We start from the raw sequence: 17,573 nt of genomic DNA, 5'->3' as shown, positions 1-17,573 counted from the left end.
TTGCATCCCATTTTCAAGAAAAATAATAAAAATAAGATCAATTGAACGGTTTTCTTTTTAGAATTATTTCTTATAGCAGCATATTTAAACAAAGCGTGGGAAACCAACATCCGTAAACAGGAAAGACGTCATGATGTTTCAAAGATAAATATCAATGTTTAAATATGATAAAATAGCCATTTTTGAATCGAGAAATATACTATCAGGAACAAAGAGAAACTGTCAAGGTATTGGATTTTTATTCCATTTTTTGAAATAAAATATAATTTACTACATATATCTTCTACATATATGTAGTTTGTAATACGTCATTTACAGCACAATAGTCATCTTTCACTCTGGGGTGTAAGATGGATTTTTCCAGGACCGGTAAAAATACCGGAAATCCCCGTCTGGTATGCAAGAATGGCAGAAGATCCAATGTATTCTTCTGGAAAATATCACTGACCAGTAGCTTTGTGTAAGCCAGTTGGAGAGCTTTCTCACATAAAAGATTACCACATCCTGAGCTGGGCTTCAAAGGTGTGGGGGAAGTCACTGCAAGTCAGATACCCCAACCACTCTGCCCCTTGGCAAATATACCTCTCGCCCAGGACTCAAACTTACAACCTCTAAACTGGAAGTCTGGCACTCTTTTTATTCAGCTACTCAAGCTCATTCATATTATACACATGCAGGTCAAATTGTCAAAACTACCGGTACTGCCTAGAGTCAGATGGTCAACAGTCTGAACCACTGACCAGCTAGTCGTTCAGTTAAGTGTTTTATAACATGACATTAGAAATTGATTTTTGCAGTGTTTCTTTAAATTGTTGGACTCAATGACATGCCGATTTATTTATTTATTTATTTTGTTTGTTGGGTTTAACGTCACACTGACAAATCTTTAGGTCATATGGCGACTTTCCAGCTTTGATGGCGGAGAAAGACCCCAGGTGCCCTTCCGTGCATTATTTCATCACAAGCGGGCACTGGGTAGAACCACCGACCTTCCATAAGCCAGCTGGATGGCTTCCTCACTTGAAGAATTCAATGCCCTGAGTGAGGCTCGAACCCACATCGATGAATGGCAAGTGATTTGAAGTCAGTGACTTGGCCTTGGAGGTCCCAGTAATCATGTTGAATAAAGATGATACAGCGCAAACTATAAACTGGAGATTTATTTGAGAGTCATGTAATGAAATTATTTATTCCTTTTTTGTCATTGAATTATCTACATTGTAAATGTTAGATAGAAATATATCTGGTATTTTCACAGTGAAAAATATCAAATATATTTTTCATTGGTAAGAAACTATAACATGGTAAAATTTAGTCAACAACATGAAATAAAAAGAAACTTTGTTTGTTTTACATGTAATATCAAAGTATCTTTCACTCATAAACACCATATCTATATTTTTACTCCTGGCTATGCTAACTGTGAAAATACTGCATCTGGTGCTCAGTAAAGAAAGATATGTCAACCTTACACTGAAACAGACAGATATTCTCTATAAAATATGTATTAATACATACCCAGCCATTTCTGTACTTCTGAAGCTCATTCAGAACTCTTTTTAAAAACTTGTCATATCTGAAACAAACAAAGCCAACACGCATTTTGAATACTCATTTTTTTTATAATTTACATTCCAGTTACATCCAGTGCACTGAATATAAGCGACAAGTGTGTCAAATATAAATAATCATAAAGTATGTATGAACAGACATTTTTAGCTTGTTGAAAAACATATTACATATTGTCGTCACTGGATCGTCCAAGTCATTGTTGGCTAAAATTTTTGTTTAGGTCCACCTTTTCTCAAAAACTGTAAGAGCTACAGCTTTGAAACTCTGAACATTTGTTTATCATCATTAGGTGACTACGTAGGCCAAGAACCATAACCTGTATTATGTCAGGATTATGGCCCTTTTTGTACTTAGAAATTCTGAACTGTAACTATTTTCTTACATACTTACCAGCATTTGCAGATGAGAGATGACATGTTAGATCTATATTTAGACCTATGAATCCGTCAAAATTATTTTCAGCCGATAACACTAAAATATAAGTTTTGAAGTAATATAGTTATACTATATGAATAGTACTTTTATTACTGCTTACCTGTGTTGACTAGAAACACATGCTCTCTGAAGAGTGACCAGTCTGTGCATGATATATTCAGCCTGTGACTGGTGACTTTGTTCCATGAAGGAGACATCTTCACCTACAAACTGATACAATCTGTCACTTAGCTCTACCTTGTTCTGTTCAATGTTCTTCACATTCTGTAAAAAAACCCACATTTGTTTACATTTCATTACTTTTCAAAGATCATTTTAGCTTAGCTTTATTTCTTATGAAATTAACAGTACTTTATGTAAAGATAGTGTGCAACCTACTTTTTTGACCAATCAGAGTGAGTTATTTTTCAAAAAATTCCTGAAGACCAATGTAATTGTAGCAATAATTTTCGAAGAGCGGCTCACGCTGAAGAATGTCGACTTCATTGTATTTCAAAGGAAGCCAACACATTTTTGTTACTTCGAGGTGTCAGTCAAAGGTAGGCAGAGAATCCTAAATGTCAATAAATGAACATGACTGACTCTGCAACTCTGATTGGTCAAACGCAGATTTCACACTATGTCAGATAGAGTCTAGATAGAGTCTATGAAGAGAATTCTTCGTGAAAAAGAAACCTCGTTTCCGTTTCCCTCCCCATCGGTTTCTTTTTCATGAAGAATTCACTTCATAAACTCTATCTGTAACTTACATTACAACCAGTCATTGTTATCAAAGGGCTATAACTTTATCAAACTGCAACAAACTAGAGTAGATAACTAGATGTGAATATATTTGACTAAGTCAAGGGCCATAACTCTGGTCTGGTTTACTGAAATCCCAATTAAAACATCAGGTGCACAACAACAACCCTTTGAGGTTTGATAACTCTAGGTCAAATGCTTTCTGAGATATGTACAAAACAATTTCAGATGGATGGACAGATGGACAAGGGCTGATCTGTGTACCCCCACAAAATATTTTGGGGTTACAAAAATGTACATAACCTGATACTAATCATTTCTGAAGACTGTCTTTATACAACAAGCATGCTGGGAAAAATAATGCAGGCGAAATTAATAAGTTAAATATTTCATAATATTTTCCACAAAGTTTAACACTGACCACACTGCTATCAAGTTTTGTCAAAATCAGACATTTGAAAGGATGTAATTTCTATATCATATCAGATATGAGTTTATATTTGAACAAGAGCACCGCCTTGCGGGTGCTGACGCTCATCTGATTTTTTTTTGTGTAATAGAAATATTGTCCTACCCATGATTTTCTAAGTCTAAAAAGGGCCATCATTCTTGCAAAAAGCAGGATAGAGTTATGTTTCTTGATGTACAGTGTCCACTTATGATGGTGAAAAACTGTTGCAAGTTTTAAAGCAATAGCTTTGATAGTTTATGAGAAAAGTTGACTTAAACATAATACTCAACCAAGAAAATGATTTTCTAAGTCCAAAAGGGGCAATAATTATTGCAAAAAGCAGGATGGAGTTATGTTGCTCGCTGTACAGGGTCAGCTTATGATGGTGAACTAGTGTTGCAAGTTTCAAAGCAATAGCTTTGATAGTTGGAGAGAAAAAGTTGACCTAAACATAAAACTTAACCAAGAAATCTGATATTTTCTAAGTCCAAAAAGGGCCATAAACCTTGCAAAAAGCAGGACGGAGTTATGTTTCTTGCTGTACAGGGTCAACTTATGATGGTGAACAAGTGTTGCAAGTTTTAAAGCAATAGCTTTGATAGTTTAGGATAAAAGCTGACCTAAACATAAAACTTAACCAAGAAAACTGATTTTCTAAGTCCAAAAGGGGCAATAAATCCTGCAAAAAGCAAGATGGAGTTATGTTTCTTGATGTACAGGGTCAGCTTATGATGGTGAACAAGTATTCCAAGTTTCAAAGCAATAGCTTTGATAGTTTAGGAGAAAAGTTGACCTAAACATAAAACTTAACCAAGAAATCTGATATTTTCTAAGTACAAAAGGGGCCATAAATCTTGCAAAAAGCAAGATGGAGTTATGTTTCTTGCTATACAGGGTCAGCTTATGATGGTGAACAAGTATTCCAAGTTTCAAAGCAATAGCTTTGATAGTTTAGGAGAAAAGCTGACCTAAACATGAAACTTAACCAGGCAACGCCGACGCAGACGCCAACGCAGACGCCGACGCCCGCTCAAGTGATGACAATAACTCATCATTTTTTTTCAAAAAATCAGATGAGCTAAAAACAGCTAAAGTTTAGCTAATGCTTCTGTTTCTACATGCATCAACTTGAAATGAAACTAATACTCTATTCTATTCTGTTCTATTTTTTTTCTAATGTCATTTTTCAACATTATCTATATATAATGTAACGGTGATCAACTAATCTTAGTATAATTTGCCACTGTATCTGCATTCCATACTATAACTTCAAATTATTTAGTTGGTATCTAAAACTAACTAATTATTTTATAACATTAATCAGAGGTTGAGAATGAATGAACTGGGGCATAATGCCTTCTGTCAAATTGCCACTGAGAAAATTCTCTTTGCCACGGTCCCAACTCGCAACATCTTGTGCCTACTTACTGAGCTACCTGGGTTTGACAGATCAACTTTTGATAGGGGATACCTCTATGTTATATACGAAACATACAGAAATCAAATGAGCCGTGCCATGAGAAAATCAACACAGTGGGTTTGCGACCAGACTGCGCGGAAGTGCAGGCTGGTCTGGATCCATGCTGTTCGCTAACAGTTTCTCTAATTGCAACAGGCTTTGAAAGCGAACAGCATGGATCCTGACCAGACTGCGCGGATGCGCAGGCTGGTCTGGATCCATGCTGGTCGCAAAGCCACTATGTTGGTTTTCTCATGGCACGGCTCAAATGAAGATACACAAATAAGAAATGATAAGGACCTTCCTACCAAGTTACATGAAGATATACAACCATCAAACTGAGAGATGATGTCCAAACTACAAACATTACCTGTATAGTGTCACCAACTGAATCTGCTAATGTTGCTAGTACATCTGCTGGTGTATCTGGATTTTGTGATAAACTCTGAGAAGTACAAAATGTAGATTGATGTAAATTTTATTAATGTGACAGTACAATATCAAAATTTATTCAAATTTGAACCATAGTTACAAGTCATTTAATTCTACATGTTTCTTGCACACCAGACTGGCGTTTCCAGAGATTTTACCCATGTCAGCAAAACCCATCTGGCAAGAATTATTACTGCCCACGACGGATATTTCTATCAGATTCATAAACAAATGACAGATATCATTAATCTTTACCAAAGATAGTGACATTAGATTAAAAAAAACCCATAAAATTCTCATTTATTTTATGTTTAAAATTTGAGATCCATGAAGTTATTTTAAGAAAAAGCCTTTCTTGTCTAAAACCAATGATATAACAAGAGCACCGCCTTGCGGGTGCTGACGCTCGTCTGATTTTTTTTGTGTAATAGAAATATTGTCCTACCCATGATTTTCTAAGTCTAAAAGGGGCCATCATTCTTGCAAAAAGCAGGATAGAGTTATGTTTCTTGATGTACAGTGTCCACTTATGATGGTGAAAAACTGTTGCAAGTTTTAAAGCAATAGCTTTGATAGTTTATGAGAAAAGTTGACTTAAACATAATACTCAACCAAGAAAATGATTTTCTAAGTCCAAAAGGGGCAATAATTATTGCAAAAATCAGGATGGAGTTACGCTGCTTGCTGTACAGGGTCAGCTTATGATGGTGAACAAGTGTTGCAAGTTTCAAAGCAATAGCTTTGATAGTTTAAGAGAAAAAGTTGACCTAAACATAAAACTTAACCAAGAAATCTGATATTTTCTAAGTCCAAAAGGGGCCATAAATCTTGCAAAAAGCAGGATGGAGTTATGTTTCTTGCTGTACAGGGTCAACTTATGATGGTGAACAAGTGTTGCAAGTTTTAAAGCAATAGCTTTGATAGTTTAGGATAAAAGCTGACCTAAACATAAAACTTAACCAAGAAAACTGATTTTCTAAGTCCAAAAGGGGCAATAAATCTTGCAAAAAGCAAGATGGAGTTATGTTTCTTGCTGTACAGGGTTAGCTTATGATGGTGAACAAGTATTCCAAGTTTCAAAGCAATAGCTTTGACAGTTTGGGAGAAAAGTTGACCTAAACATAAAACTTAACCAAGAAATCTGATATTTTCTAAGTACAAAAGGGGCCATAAATCTTGCAAAAAGCAAGATGGAGTTATGTTTCTTGCTATACAGGGTCAGCTTATGATGGTGAACAAGTATTCCAAGTTTCAAAGCAATAGCTTTGACAGTTTGGGAGAAAAGTTGACCTAAACATAAAACTTAACCAAGAAATCTGATATTTTCTAAGTACAAAAGGGGCCATAAATCTTGCAAAAAGCAAGATGGAGTTATGTTTCTTGCTATACAGGGTCAGCTTATGATGGTGAACAAGTATTCCAAGTTTCAAAGCAATAGCTTTGATAGTTTAGGAGAAAAGCTGACCTAAACATAAAACTTAACCAGGCAACGCCGACGCAGACGCCGACGCCGACAACCGCTCAAGTGATGACAATAACTCATCATTTTTTTTCAAAAAATCAGATGAGCTAAAAATGGTTTTTATAAATTGATTAATTGAAACGTTAATTACAATGTATTTAGATAACTTGCCTTACTAAGTACTAGCGAAGCATCACTTAGTTTATCTATAGACAATTGAAGAAGAGAAACCGGCTTCAACAGTATCGTCATGGATTGTATTTGCCTGTCAAGGTCATCTCGAAATGTTTTGTTTCTTGTTTCTTCTTCAACCTGCAAAATACAAGCATGTTGCCAGTATGGCCAATGGTCTTAAACAACTCTGATAAGAAATTATAATCTGGTATAAACTACTAATTTAGAGTTTAAACAATTGGTCATTTAAATAAGTTCAGTACACACTAAGTGTATTTAGAATAGCATCAAATTTTATTCAGTTGTTAGCAGTGATCAAAAGGGTAAAGGTTTCTTGACAAGAGCTCATTAACAAAACAACCCAAAAAACTCAGTCGTGAGCACCTGACATCATGTATTTTAAAACTTTCACACTATGATATCAGTTGCCATACCTGACTTTGTGATTTACCTTCATGCAGTAGTTTGCCCATTTCAGAGCATTGAAGACTGAATGCCGATCCCACTGTTGTACACAGTCTGTATTTGCAGCCGACAAAATGTTGGCAAATGTATAGATGTTTTTCACTACATCTGTCATGGATGTGTGCTTAAGTCAGTTCCCTAAATGTCCACATCACCCTGAATTAGCAAACACATAAAAATGTATAAACAATTTAATCATTTGTTTTTTTGTAAGGACAAATTTTGGTGAAAATAAGTCAAGATTATTTCAAGTTTAAAGTTTCTTCATTTATGTTGCCAATTACATTTTAAAAATAACTGAATGATATAAGAATGAAAAAGATGAAATTTTCTTATCAGTGGCCTCTTATTGTTCAGATACCCTCTAGAAAAGCATAAAGATGAAAGATTTAATCAACAAGAGGGCCCTGAAGGCCCTGTACTGCTCACCTGACCTGGTTCTTACCCCAGAAAACCTAGTATCTAATTTTGCCTAGACTTCATAGATACAAACTTTATGTAAATCAGGTAGATAATTAAACAAGTTTTTCAATGATTTGACTTTGTGACACAGTTTTTGACCTCAGGTACCCCACTTTATAACCTGACATTGATTTCAAACAGACAAACATTCTGACAAAGATTTATGATTATCAAGTTGAAACACTAGAAGTGGCCTCTACAGTGTTAACACTGTTTTTCTATGATTTGACCTGACAAAGTTTCAATCTTATTGAAGACCAGGTAGAAAATGTGGCCCTTGGCCCGGTGTCTCAATGTTTTTCTATGATATGGCCAGTGATCTAGTTTTTTTTTTTACCAAGATAACGCAGTATCGAACTTGATCTAGATTTCATAGAAACAAACATTCTGACAAAGATTAATGATGATCTAGTACAAAATGCTGTACCTAGACTGTTAACAATGTTTTTCTATGATTTGATCTAGTGACCTAATTAAAGACCTCAGGTAACCAAGTTTTGAACTTGACTTGATTTTAACCATAAAATAACAAAAAAAAAAAAAAAAAAAATTCTGACAATGAGGATCAAGGAGTAAATGTGGCCTCTAGAGCGTAAACAATGTCTTTTCTATGATTTGACCTAAAAACCTAGTTTAAAACCTTGGGTACCAAGTTTTAGTGACAAACAATCCAACAGTTTTAAGAAAATTATACACTGTCAGAAACTGTAGCCTCTAAAGTGTTAACAAGGTTTTTCTATGATCTGTTCTAGTGGCCTAGTTTTTGACCTCTGGTAACCAAGTTTAGTACTTATCCTAGATTTCATAAAGACTCACATATTTCTGACAAAGTTTCAAAAAGATAAGGTAGAAAATGTGTTCTCTAAAGTGTTAACCAGGTTTTCCTATGAACTGATATAGCAACCTAGTTATTGACCCCAGATGACCCAGTAATGTATTCATCCAAGATCTTATTGTGGGTAATATTCTGACCATGTGACCTCTACAGTGGTTACAGATGTATGACAGATAACTACGACAGCTGACAGGACATAGGGTGGTCACATTAGCTCACCTTGACAGGTACTCCTAATACTAGAAATCAATTATTATAGAGATTCGGTCTCTTATCAAAACCAGTACTTAATATTTATGCCTATATATGTTGTATTTGTTAAACATCACATTGACACAACAGTATGTCATAAATATTATAGCAATTTTCCAGCTTTTCATGGTGGAGCATTACATTGTACTTCAGCCATTGTGGGTTCCGGAGTAGAACCACTGACCTTCCACAAGCGAGCTGGATGGATTCCTCACATGAACAAATTCTACATCCCAAACTAAAGCGGCATTTTAAACCCACAGCAACAGGGGGCAAGAGACATGGCTGCGACGTTCAATGCAACAATTGGCTACTGTATTGTTAAATACTTTGTAACAATTTGTGTAAATGTTATTTTTAGAATATGACTTTTTTCTAGTGTTTTAGGATGTGTTGTTTTACACTGCAGTTCACACGATGCTGTCTTATTTCAAATATTTGGTCATCAAATGATTTACAAAACTACTCAAAATCAGATGTATTATCATACCCAAATCAGGGACTTGCATAAATTCTACTTTCGTTTACACCTGAAATAATTCAGACATTGACGAACTAACACGGACTTTATGCACCAAATGTCTAAGCTAAGATATAAATAAATTAAACAGAGTGAAATTTATCCTTTCAAACAATGACTTTATTATGGATTGAGCCAACTGAATATAAGACTCGCCGTAATTAGTATACCCAGGATTCTGTATGACCTACAGCATGGATTTAGGGAAAAAAGGTCATGCGTTACTCAGTTAGTTATGTTAGTAAATGATCTTTTTGTTTGTTTGTTTTGGATTTAACGCCGTTTTTCAACAGTATTTCAGTCATGTAACGGCGGGCAGTTGACTTAACCAGTGTTCCTGGATTCTGTACCAGTACAAACCTGTTCTCCGCAAGTAACTGCCAACTTCCCCACATGAATCACAATAAGAAACAAGCAGATCTTATACTTCTAGATTTTAGTAAGGCTTTCGACAAGGTTAGCCATGAGAAAGTCCTACAAAAAATGCACGAATATGGAGTCAGAGGTAACACACTAAGATGGGTCAAAAGCTTCTTCCATGATAGGATCCAATCAGTAGTCCTAAATGGCACTACCTCTGATGCCATCCCAGTATCATCAGGTGTCCTGCAGAGGTCTGTACTTGGTCCCCTGCTCTTCCTAGCTTACATAAATGACCTCCCACAAAACGTCAGTTCCAAAGACCGTCTGTTTGCAGATGACACAGCAATATATCTAACATTGTCATCTGCAAAACTGTAACTGTCACTCTCCAAAATGACCTAAAACTTATAGAAAAGTGGGAGTTGGAGTGGGATATGGAGTTCAACCCCTCCAAGTGTCAAGTGATCCCCGCCACTTGAAGGAAACATCCTATCCCTACCCAGTCAGTGACTTTTTTTTGCCCTTTTGAGAAAAGGTCCGGTACCGGATCCCGGTAAATTGGGGAAAATAGCTGGGTTTTTACTCAGATTGGGAATTTTTATAGTTAATTAATAACATCATTTAGAATGCTTCTTCCTTTAATTCCATGTAAATATCATCAAACAAACTGTTTGAATGGTTAAATCATGGTGAATGCCAATGTAACTAAGTTTTCCTTCTGCAATCATTAAAATGCAAACTTAATTCAGTAATTTGGGGAAATTTTTGATGATAATTGGGAAAAAAGATTGCATTTTTCAATTGGGAAAAGGTCCTTTTAGGGGTACTTTATAAAGAAGGAAAAAAAACCCTGCCAGTATTACCTACATGGAGTCCAACTTGAATCGGTCAGCTCAGCTAAACAGGCGTGGATATCTCAAATGACCTATCATGGGACAATCACATAAACAGGTCAACCAAAAAAGCTAACCAAACCCTAGGGTTCTTACGAAGAAACATTAAGGTCAAAACCCAACCCATTAAGACCATTGCTTACCAGACTAGTCCGATCCCAGCTCGAATATGCCTCCGAGGTATGGTCGCCCAACACCCAAACTCAAATTGACCAAATTGAAAGCATCCAAAGGAGAGCCGCCCGTTGGATCAAGACTGACTACAGCCGTACTTCCAGTGTAACAGATATGCTACACTCCCTAAACCTTCATCGACTGGACTTAAGGCGTATAGATTCTAGGTTATCACTCTTCTATAAGATTCATCATGATCTGGTTGCTATCCCAATCGTAGGTTACCTTACCCCAATGACCCGATGTGTCCGCTATGGCCATTCCCTAAGTTATAGGTTAATTACTGCAACCACTGAGTTTTCTTATTTTCCGAGAACAGAGTACCATTGGAACCAACTTCCCCCCATGTCGCCCACCTCCCTACCTTAGAGCAGTTCAGTGCTGCAGTTTGCAGCCTTGAACATGCCTCATCCTAGTTATCCTGCAAACTCAAGTTTTAACCTTTTTACATCACCAGTTATTTTTTAGTTTCTTCCACTCTGAATTTTTATTACTATATTCTTTCTCTTTATGATTTTGACGCGCAAAACGTCTATGTTCCCGCAAGGGTTTTGACGTCTATGGAAGATAGATAGATACTTGTCCGGAAAATGGACACATCCGGCTACTGAAGACCTGAAGGATTGCTCCGGGACAGGGTAAAACGCAGACCACATACAGATAGAGTGACTGCAGACCACATACACAAAGAAGGGTTTTCCCTTATGCAGACCATATAGGTAAAGAAGGATATTGGAAAACGCAGACGACATAGAATGTGAATAAAATAAACATGAATGGGTTTAATCCCTAATTATGGCACAATAATTATGCAAACTGTTAAAAGTTAGAGCTTTTAATAAAAAAATTTATCCTTAAATTTAATTAACTAAATTAAACTGGGTACCTTTGAAATTAATAAGTTTAATTGGTTCAATTAATTAGAGATGAACTGTTCGAGTTTAATATGTTTGAAGGCAAGAATTGTTTGATCTTTTTATAATAATTAAAATGATATTTTGATTATAATAAAAAAAAATGCTCACACAACTGTTAATTGATGAGCTAATCGGTGTATTTTAATGTCTGAAGAGGCAAGATGAGTTTGGTCTGTTTATGACATAAAACATGAAATAAATAGTGAAAAATAAATGAATGAACTCCATAATTAACTTGTTGTTGTTATTCACAGTAAATTTTAAATAAAAGAAATGAAGTAGAGCAAGTATGTATCTTCTTAATATTTTTAAAGTAGTTCAAAATCTGTTACGATGCTTGATCTATTACATTGATATTTTCATTGCTTTTTGATTGTGTGAATATTGCCTGCTGCATAGTAAATGGACCTTTTTTTTAAAGCATGTAATGCCCTGTTTTTTTTAAAAAGAAAATTTTTAATGTTTCTAGAACCATTTGTTTATTTTTATTTTTTGACCTCATTACAAAGTAAATGTATCGGAAAGTGTTTTTTTTTTTTTTTCAATTGGATCACCAGAAAAAAATACAGCCCAATTAGTACATGAAAAACACCCAGTTTACCTTAATGCATTAGCATCTGGTTTTTTTTTACTCCTTTTTCAAATTGAAATTTCTATTTTCCAAGTCAACAAATCATTTATTTTTTTTTACTGTTAAAAAGAAAATTTTATTACCTTTACATTGATATTTATAATAATTCAAGACATATAGTGCAGTATTTTTATTACTATAACTTTTTAAATAAAAAATGCTCAGCGTAATGCCTGCAATTTTTTAAAAAAAACCATTAAGTACTAAATTTTAATCACATTAAAGAACTCTAAACATGAACTGTAAAATTTTTTGTCAGTCAAGTCTTTTTTCCCTAAAAAGTTCTGTTTGTGATAAAGAAATGTGTAACAGCCGTCTCCCCACATTAATTATTTAAATAGAAGAAGCAAAACTTAAATAAACACTGATTCTGATTCAGTTTTACATACTGATTATGAAAACCGTGAAAAATTAGTAATATGCTATATTTTAAAGAAAATAATTACTAATGTGTAAAAGTTGTCTGTAACATCCGTCCCCATAATTTTTTTTAAGCAATTTAAAATTTAAAAAAAATGCATTTTTTGTGTGTGTGTGTGTGGTGGGGGGGGGATTTTTTTTTTTTTACTTAAATGATGAAAAATGTCTAAAAAGATAGTAAGATTTTTAACAGTATGTTCATGCAAATAATCAAGAAACAAAAAAGAAATTTAAACTACAACAAAATGTTTTCATTATATGCCTATAAAATAAGGGGACTGATGTTACAAAAAAGGGACAGATGTTACATTATTTTTATGTCGATAGTAACTTGCATGTAAAACTTTAACCAGAATTTTCTAAGTCCAAAAGGGGGCATAATTTGCCCAAAAGACATGTCAGAGTTATGGGACTTGACCCAGTGAGGTAGGTAATTGATCTAGAAAAAGAAAAAATAAGTTTCAAATCTATATGCCTTTTAGTAATAGCTGTATGTACTTGCACGCAAAACTTTAACCAGAATTTTCTAAGTCCGAAAGGGGGCATAATTTGGCCAAAATGAAGGTCAGAGTTATGGGACTTGGTGCTATCAACTAGTTTTATAACCCCGAAGACACATGTGAAGTTTCAATTCAATATCTGCATTAGTTTTGGAGATAGTAACTTGCATGTAAAACTTTAACCAGAATTTTCTAAGTCCAAAAGGGGGCATAATTTGCTCAAAATACATGTTAGAGTTATGGAACTTGACCCAGTGAGGTTGGTAATTGACCTAGAAAAAGAATAAATCAGTTTCAAAGCTATATGTCTTTAAATGATAGCTGTATGTACTTGCATGCAAAAACTTAACCAAGGTGTGATGCCGACGCCGACGCCAGGGTGAGTAGAATAGCTCGACTATTCTTCGAATAGTCGAGCTAAAAACTGAAATGAAAAGAGATATTATATCGAGGGCTTGGTGCAAAACTATTGTAAGTGTATATAAATAAAGAACAAGATACAATAGTTTTGCGCCAAGCCCTCGATATAGAAATTTGAAAATTAACTTAATTTAGTAATATTTGTAATTGAATTCTATGTTAATTCATGTATTTCTGAACAAAATTATTACTCTACATCAAAGGTTCAGTGGTGCCGAGTAAATAAAATCATTAAAAAAAAATCATATATATTGGCGAGGCTAGATGTGATTTATGTCACTGGCAATGTGATTTAGTCACATAAATGTATATTTATGTAGATCAAAGCTTTATAACCCTCTCTTTATAGTGATTTTTGTGTGTTATTTTGAAATATATTTGCAACTTATTGACTGACAAATGAAATGTTTATAAGATGTGTTTGTTCCTTTTTTTAAAGCTGTTTTGGTAAACATCCCTTTGTGTTTATGTTTGATAATGAAAACATAAAATTTTGTACTTTCTTCTTCCTGAAATCTTGCGATTCAACAAGTGAAAAAAAATTATTAGATATAATATCAGAAATATTTGTTTTATTTGTTATGGAGAACCCATATTACAACAAAAATAAGAAATTCACATTTAAACAGCAGAAAACCTCTTCAGAATATGACATTTTAAATTAGTATGTGTATGTAACATCAGTCCTCTTGCTCGACTGCCGAGAAAAAACTAAAAAAAAAGAAAAAAAGAAATAATAAGTAAATAGTTATCTTTTCTTTACTTTAATGACAATATAGACATACTACGGCCTCAAAATATATCATCCCGCCACTTTTCTATGCAGTCTTATAACTCTATTTCTTTTTTTATGGCAATATGCCTTCTTCAAAGAAACCGATTTGACAATTAATAGATGTAACTAAAACAAATTTTGTGCAAAAACCTTTTTTCTCTGAATATCACCAAAGAGCTATCAAATTTTTATACTTCTTTGATATCACATATTGCTGAAAAATGTAGGAAAACAGAGTTTTAAAAAATATCAAGTGATTTAATTTCCTCCGCATAGGAGTCAAAACTATTTTAAAGGTAGTCAATTCTGAAATATTTACTTATTTAATTCATGAAAATAATTGAATACAATGAATCTGAATTAAAAAGCAGAGTATTGATATAATTGTCTAATAGCAGAGCTACCGGCGCCGCTAAGCGGCGCCGACAGCGTCGCATTACGGTTAAACGTGTGAAAAAGAAAATGAATAGAGAGATCTAACTGTGTATACTATCGAGTTGAAAATCCGTGGTACTTTTTTGGAATCGGTGTTGTTCGGATTTTTTCGAGTACACTATGCACATAGTATTTAATCAGTAAAGACGTCAGTAGACGCTTACTGTTTACGGTTGACAAAAGCGTCTCGCTTACTGCTTTGAATATTGAATAAAAATGTAAATGAGCGTTTGATAATAAGAAATCAGTGCTAAATACATTTTCTACGAAGAAAAAAGAAATAAAATACAATATTTTCATTTTGAAACGAGTTTCGTCACGCTGCCATTACTGAACTGTATTATATATACTTATGTTTGTCTCATGACGTCATAACTCCACAATGGTGTAATGGTTAGCGAGTTCGCGTTGTAATCCAGAGGTCGTGAGTTCGAATCTCACCTGGACCAGATTTTTTTTTTAATTTTGATTTTTTTCATTTCACTTTTTTGAGTTTTGAAAATATTGAATAACTAAAGTCATTCAGTTTTGATGTCAGGTTCCACTTTAGTGCCTGTGTAGTAGTCAGTAGACATAACTTAAAAAAAAGAAAAGCTTTAGGATCAAAATATACAGGCATTAAACTTTGAAAAGCAAATAATGCTCTTAAAAAAAAGAAAAAAAAAACAACTGGCGATGAATTATCAACAAACATCAAAAAGGTTCTTACTACCATCCCTATTCTATAGTGCTAAAAGATTAACCACTTTTGGGTTTAAAACAAGCTTTGTAAAGTCATGTAAATGATTGTAATTTTCTCATACTAGGCGTCAGTTATAGCAGTATTTTTGACTGAAAGTTGGACACATTCTTCCTTCCAAAAAGAACCAAAATTTGACAATAATGACATTTAAAAGAATTACAATAGTCATTTCCAGGATTACGTAAATTCTAATTTCTAATATCTTTGGAATTGGAACATTAACTTTTTACATTAAGTCCTCATTGCCTAACATTCACACGCAAAGACACAGAATTCCTTTGGCTATTGGCCTAATGAGATTCTGTTAGGTTTGAAATTTTCAAAGTTCAAGCTTTTCAATTTGAAGCAGTTATCATTTTGTGACTGGTTTCCAGTATGATAATAAGTTATGTAAAATTGTTGATGCAGTACGTTATAATAAGAATAACAGAAATTATTCAAATACGTTTTTTCTTTATCTTGGTGCAGTTTTGATTATATACAGAATATTTGTGGAGTTATCACATGTCTAAAGATTAACCACTTTTGGGTTTAATCTTGATGCAGTCTAAAACATGCATTCAGAAATCATGAATTGTCATTAATAATTTTAATAGATCTAAAGAACATAAACTTCCTAAACGAATCCATAATTCCAGATAATTCCAGCACCACTCCTTTAATTTTTAACGGGCACTGGTGATTTTTCATGGGAGCTCTGCTTTTTAGGTAGCACCTGATTTCATATTATATATTAAAATTATTTAAATCAAAATAATTGGGAATATTATTGCTAATTCAAATGTTTTAATTAAGTGTCCATTATAAAAGTATGACACAGTGTCAGTTTTTCACACCTTAACACATTCTATGTTGTCTGCGTTTTCCAATATCCTTCTTTACCTATATGGTCTGCATAAGAGAAAACCCTTCTTTGTGTATGTGGTCTGCAGTCACTCTATCTGTATGTGGTCTGCGTTTTACCCACTGGCACTAGAACCGCAAATTTAGCTTTGAGTGGCCTATTTTCATAAATATGTGCATTATTTTTCAATTTATAAAGAAATATAAAAGAAATGGTGCCTTCTTATATATTACGTCCCATCCTCTGTTCTTATATTAATATAAGAACAGAGGATGGGACGTAATATATAAGAAGGCACCATTTCTTTTATATTTCTTTATAAATTGAAAACTAATGCACATATTTATGAAAATAAGCCACTCAAAGCTAAATTTGCGGTTCTAGTGCCAGTGGTTTTACCCTGTCCCGATTGCTCCTATTATTTACTTCTAAGAATATATCAAGATACTAGATGTGGGATTCCGGGTAGCTTTAAGGTTTTTTGGTGGAGGGTGGTGTTACAAGACCTGTCAACTCACCGGACTAACTGTCGTCGGGGAAAATATTTTTTCAACTTTTTTTCAACTGGGAGAAACGTGTGTCATCACCGCCGGTGCATACCTCATGCCGTACAAATTACTTAAGGCTGTAATGCAATAAATTTAAACATAGGATGTCCTTAATTAGGTTACAACACACTAAATAGCTGTTATTCTTTATTCTATAATATGAACTAAGGCAAAGCCTCAAAGCGAGCTCAAAGAAATCGGATTTATCTAAAAAATAGTATGCATCATTTATTTGTCACAAAGAAACTAGTCACTAGTTACAAGAATTCAGGAGAACCTATTCATTTGAAAAAGTCTACATTTAGTGTCACCATGCCTATAACAGTGAATATCATACGTTGCAAAATGTATGGGAAGCCGGTGTCACGGTGACGTCATTACCGCGTTCCCGTTTCTTTCTGCTTATTAATAACATTTTTTCCATTTTCTGGCCGATGCTTGATCTTTTAAATGCAAATAATATTTATTTCAAACAACTGGAAATCATTCTTTCATTATTGTTGAGTGATGAATAATTTTTAGCAATTGAATGAAGTTCTGTATTCACTCCGGAAAGAAGTACTTCCTGTAAGCACCAGTCCGCTAGGGTGCGCTTTTTTAAAACTTCCGACGAAACTTTTCAAATCCATCACCAAGTGTGAAAGTATACTT

At 34.1% G+C, this 17,573-nt stretch overlaps 1 protein-coding gene across 1 annotated transcript in view; it reads right to left on the bottom strand.

Annotated features, from left to right (window-relative positions):
- Window positions 1–16,977, bottom strand: part of LOC123557155 (uncharacterized) — a 28,316-nt gene extending 11,339 nt beyond the window's left edge. Inside the window, exons 1-6 of the mRNA XM_053543422.1 lie at window positions 16,893–16,977; window positions 7,178–7,347; window positions 6,724–6,864; window positions 5,029–5,103; window positions 2,108–2,271; window positions 1,519–1,576 (exon numbers count right to left, since the gene is read on the bottom strand). Coding sequence (XP_053399397.1) covers window positions 1,519–1,576; window positions 2,108–2,271; window positions 5,029–5,103; window positions 6,724–6,864; window positions 7,178–7,306 — 567 coding nt within the window. The 5' untranslated portion in view covers window positions 7,307–7,347; window positions 16,893–16,977. The remainder of the gene's footprint in view (window positions 1–1,518; window positions 1,577–2,107; window positions 2,272–5,028; window positions 5,104–6,723; window positions 6,865–7,177; window positions 7,348–16,892) is intronic.
- Window positions 16,978–17,573: the final 596 nt, after the last annotated feature.

The sequence above is a fragment of the Mercenaria mercenaria genome, chromosome 5 (assembly GCF_021730395.1).
Source record: "Mercenaria mercenaria strain notata chromosome 5, MADL_Memer_1, whole genome shotgun sequence".
Lineage (NCBI taxonomy): Eukaryota > Metazoa > Mollusca > Bivalvia > Venerida > Veneridae > Mercenaria > Mercenaria mercenaria.
Note: the sequence above shows the minus strand (reverse complement) of the source record. Positions and strands in the feature narration are given on the sequence as shown.